This window comes from Coffea arabica, chromosome 3e (genome assembly GCF_036785885.1).
Source record: "Coffea arabica cultivar ET-39 chromosome 3e, Coffea Arabica ET-39 HiFi, whole genome shotgun sequence".
Lineage (NCBI taxonomy): Eukaryota > Viridiplantae > Streptophyta > Magnoliopsida > Gentianales > Rubiaceae > Coffea > Coffea arabica.
The window spans coordinates 14973589-14978839 of record NC_092315.1 but is presented as its reverse complement, the minus strand read 5'-3'; the positions used below and the strand labels follow the sequence as shown (position 1 = coordinate 14978839).

General features: G+C 32.9%; 1 protein-coding gene across 1 annotated transcript; it reads left to right on the top strand.

Moving 5' to 3' along the window:
* On the top strand, positions 1-3272 carry LOC113737205 (norfluorocurarine oxidase-like). Its single transcript, XM_027264466.2, has 2 exons — positions 1-936; positions 2536-3272. The coding sequence occupies exons 1-2, from the start codon at positions 16-18 to the stop codon at positions 3145-3147; spliced, it is 1533 nt and encodes a 510-aa protein (XP_027120267.1). The 5' UTR covers positions 1-15; the 3' UTR covers positions 3148-3272.
* Positions 3273-5251: the final 1979 nt, after the last annotated feature.

The window sequence follows — 5251 nt, the reverse complement described above, 5'->3', positions numbered from 1 at the left end:
ATGATCATATAGCACATGGCTCTGATCAATCTTGATCTTTCATTCTTCTCAAATTTTTCCTTGCTTATATTCCTTCTATCCCTTCTCAAATGGTTTTTTGTTGCTTATAAACCCCAGAAAAAGCTACCACCATCTCCACCAAAGCTCCCAATTATTGGCAATCTTCACCAACTTGGCCTGTTTCCACACCGTTCCCTCCAATTATTGTCAAGAAAATATGGTCCGCTCATGCTACTTCGTCTGGGAAGCAAGGCAGCGCTGGTTGCCTCTTCCTCTGATGCAGCTTGCCAGATCATGAAAACCCATGATTTATTCTTTGCAAACAGGCCTAAATCGAGCATCGCACATAGACTTTTGTACGGAAGCAAGGACATAGCTTTTTCGCCATATGGTGAGTATTGGAGACAAGTGAAAAGTATTTCTGTGCTTCATCTTTTGAGTAACAAAAGGATTCAGTCATCTCAACATGTCAGAGAAGAAGAGACGTCACACATGATCGAGAAGATCAGCCAAACGTGTTCCTCCTCACCTGTAAACTTAAGTGACATGTTTTTAACTCTCACAAACGATATAATCTGCAGGGTTGCCTTGGGGAGGAAGTATAGTGAGGAAGAAAATGGAAGGAAAAGTATGGAGTATCTGAGGATATTTGTTGAGTTACTAGGTTGTTTTGATGTAGGAAACTATATTCCTTGGCTTGCGTGGGTTAATCGCTTCAATGGTTTGGACTCTAAAATGGAGAAAGCGGTTAAACAGATCGATGGATTTCTTGAGGGCGTGATAGAAGAGCACATTAATAAGAGGAAAGGTGAGGCTGAAAGTGACTATACTTCTGAGGCAAGATGCCAAGACTTTGTGGATATCATGATTGAGATTAAAAGGGCAAACACCATCGGCTTTGCGCTTGACCGAGATGCTATGAAAGCTATCATCCTGGTAAAATTCACTCTCCATCTATTTATATTGGTAGTAAAATCTTGGGGATTGAGGCAAGTATGGTTGATGTTAGTGTGGTTATGTACGGTGCTTTTATTTTTATTTTTTTAAACTTGGTATAAAATTATATCACTGAATTGGTGTACACGAGTGATATTTATGTAAGCTACATTAGTATAAATCAAATAATGTAAGAAACTAACAACTGTACCACACATAAATCACAATCGAACTTGCACCAAATTCTAAATCTTTTACCTGTCTTGATCACTGAAACGTATAAATATATAAGTGCATTGAGGTTAGGGAAAATTTCAAAAACCTCTCTTGAGATTTTTGACAATTTCACTCGCCTCCTTTGAAGTTTGTAAAATTACACAAATCTCCCCTAAGGTTAAGATTTGATAACAAAATTAGTCCAATTAGAAAAAATAACATTCAAAAAGTACTTTAAGGAGAGAGATGAAACTTTTATTCCATAAATACCCCTTATGCATGTGTATAAGTTGTATTAGTAAAAGAATAATAACAATTAAAAGTTAGAAACAATTAATACATATATTTCACCACTCAAAAAGTTCACATTTAATAAATTAGACAATACAAATAATGAACAAAACTACACTAATGATCACAAGATTCAACAAAACAGAATAGTCATCTCTTTCGACATGATATTTGCAATAATTGTTATAATATTAAAAATTTTCAAATTTGCCTTTCTTTTCCCTCCTTCCTGCATTAGGTATATCAATTGATGTTATTTTATAAATACAAGTCATCATTTATTATTAAAGAAATTTTAAACTGTTATTTTCATTAATTAGTCATTAATAGTTAATTAGTGCTCTAATTATTTAATCATTAGATATTAATAAAGGAGAATGGAGGGAAAAGAAATGAAAATTTTGAAAAATTTTTCTATTGAAAATCATAAGAATCATAGCAAACATCAAGTCAAAAGAAATGACTAGTCTATTTTGTTAAATCTTGTGATCATTATTATTATTTTTTTGTGTTGTTTAATTTATTAAATGTGAACTTTTTGAGTGATGAAATGTGTGTATTAATTATTTTTAACTTTTATTCTTTTACTAATACAACTTATATACATGCATAAGGGGTATTTATAAAATAAAAGTTTCATCCCTCTCCTTAAAGTACTTTTGTAATGTTACTTTTTCTAATTGGACTAATTGTGTTATCAAAACCTTAACCTCGGAAAAGATTTGTGTAATTTTACAAACTTCAAGAAAAGCTAGTGAAATTCTCAAAAAAGTCAGGGGAGGTTTCTGAAATTATCCCTTGAGTTTAACCTTATCAAACCCCGACTGATAAAGGCCAATTGACACCCGTAGTCGTACGACTCATAACCTTCAAGAGTCTTGAAGGTTGTAAGCGGGAGCGTTAACTGGTTTTGTCAGTCAAGCTTCGACAAATCTGAGCTCAACTTATTTAAATATTCATATATATGTTTGAACCCATCAACTGTTTACTACATGGTTTTGAATAGAGTTGGATTGGTACATAATAGAAATAATGGCTTATTGTCATTGAAACATGTTCTAATCCAACACTTTCTTTGATTCCATTATTTAGGACGTCTTTGGTGCTGGAACTGATACAACACATTCAGTTATGGAATGGGGAATGTCAGAACTTCTAAAGAATCCTGAAATCTTGCAGAAATTGCAGGCTGAGGTAAGAGAAGTGACTCAAGGAAAACCAGAAATAACTCGAGATGATATGGAGAAAATGCAGTACTTAAAAGCAGTGATTAAAGAAACTCTACGACTTCATACTCCAGTTCCATTATTGGTTCCTCGAGAATCAATTCGAGACGTCAAAGTAATGGGGTATGATATACCAAAGAGCACACAAGTATTTGTGAATGCTTGGGCAATTGCAAGAGATCCCATGTTATGGGAGAACCCTGAGGAGTTTCGACCTGAGAGGTTTTTGGATTCCAGTTTAGACTTTCGTGGTTTGAATTTTGAGTTAATTCCGTTTGGTGCTGGACGAAGAATTTGCCCGGGTATCTACTTTGCCATATCAGTAAATGAACTTGCATTGGCAAAACTGGTCAACAAATTTAACTTTACATTACCTGATGGAATCAAACCAAACGATTTGGATATGACTGAAGCACCTGGTGTCACGATCCACAGAAAACTTCCTCTGCATGCCATTGCCACACCATATTCCTTCTAATGTCTTTGTTTATGATGTTTTCATCTTTACTTGTTTTGTTTCATTTCTAGTGAAGTTCTTGCAAGTAATTTATGGTAATGGGTTCTTGTTTGCAAAAGTTTAAATTGATAATGCTAATTAAGGTATATCTAGTTCACTGATAATGTTAGAATTTTGTAGTGCCTCAACCCCTCTCTTGGGTGTGCTTATCGTGGGTTCAATCATATGTATATTACCGTTCTTATATACCGACACAAATTTACCTTTCTTATGGTAATACATTGATTCAAGTAAACTTCATGACTTGTTCAACATTGGTACGGAAGAAATTAACTAAGCAAGATTGACCTTTAGAACATTTACTTGAAAACATGCATATTTTACATCAGACCTATAATTTACATAAAATTTTTCTGTCAGTCCAATTTTACATACTCAGGAAAACATAACTATGATTGGCAGTATTTCATGTCACCCAATCTTTTCATACAAACGCCATGGTCATTCTGGGGGTGAATTCTTAGTTTATGATGAAAAAAAAAAGTCATTCTACAACTGGGGTGTTTAATTTTTGCAGGATTTTTGCAGGTTTTTCTACAAATGGGATGTTCGCATTCCGGAAATGCGAGGTCACTGCAGTGAGCTTTCCATGAAATTTCTTTTTCTTTTCCTTTTCAACTACCAAACAAATAACATGCACTTCATAAAAATAACTTATATAATTTTTTAAAATAACATTGCGTTATGAAATTTCTAAAATTACAGTTGAAATTGTAACTGATATTAATGACTATTAACTATTACATTCTTATAACTAATATTCATCGGTGTCAACAAATAAATACGATTCATTAATAACAAAAGAAAATTAGAATTTGATAAAAAAAAAATTTATTTCATAAAAAAGGAAAAAAAGTTAGTATTTTTTTCATAAAATATAGTCAACACCTTACATGTTAACAATTTCATTCTATTTTTACATTGATATATGAAATAGATAGAAAGAACTATGCATGTGTACTTTTTCCACCATTTAAATGTATTATAATAACCGTACAATTACCAATTTTTTTTAATATAAAAGAAATATGATTTTTTTTAGAGCACATATTTGATGACTTTAGGCACGTGCAAGTTTTAAAATAAAAAAATTTATTCCTCTGCTAATTAGAGATTTTTAAATAACATTTCTCCGAAATATAAGATTTTAGTAGAGCTTTTAAAATAAGATTTTACTACCGATAGCATTTTAGTAAAGGCAAATTCTACAAAACAAACAACATTTACAGTTAATTTTACATTTTTTTGGGAGCTCGTAAATTTCATTTTAAATTTTTTTTCTAGCAAGTTTGAATTTAATTTTCTGAAAGTCATACTTATAAATGCGAAATCTAACAAAAAAATTAAATACCATTTTTGGAGGTCAAATTTATCAAATGCAAGCTATTTGAAGAATTTTTAAAAAAAAACATTTAGGAGCTCGCATTTAGCTCTTACTATTTTCTGGAAAAAATTCTCTAGCTCCCAAAAAAAAAGCAAAAAAATTTAAATTATACTTAAGCTCGCATTCACGGAATGCGAGCTTAATAAGTAGAGCTCGCATTCGCGGAATGCGAAGACCCCCCTACGGAATATCCCACCAAAATCACCCCTTTTGTAAAATTTTTTTAAAATTCATCACAAAATTGGAAATTTCTCGTCATTCTGGTGTATTCTTGAAGCATCCCAGAGCATTTGGAGCATTGCAACCAGCTTTCCCAAAGAATGTGCTACAGAACTCTTTGTATGTGAAAGCTCTATAAGCAGGAGGATTTCCATTGTCAGTCAAAGCCGCAACAAACATGGTTCAAAGTTGCAGTCGCGATCGTATGTGAAAGTTCTATAAGCAGGAGGATTTCCATTGTCAGTCAAAGCCGCAACAAACATGGTTCAAAGTTGCAGTCGCGATCGTGGCTCGGACCGTTCTACATCGGTTTCGGTATATCGGTCACGGTCTCAGTGAGACGCAAATTTTAAAACATCTAATATTCTAAAAATTGCAAATAATGTCAAAAAATATGTTAAACAAAAATATTATCGACAGGCGTAAGATTACCAACTCTTGGGCAAAGACATGCACTCAATA

Coding starts and splice junctions, on each gene's coding strand:
- LOC113737205 (XM_027264466.2), top strand. CDS start 16: ATGGCTCTGATCAATCTTGATCTTTCATTCTTCTCAAATTTTTCCTTG. Junction 937..2,535: donor CTATGAAAGCTATCATCCTG/GTAAAATTCACT, acceptor TCCATTATTTAG/GACGTCTTTGGTGCTGGAAC.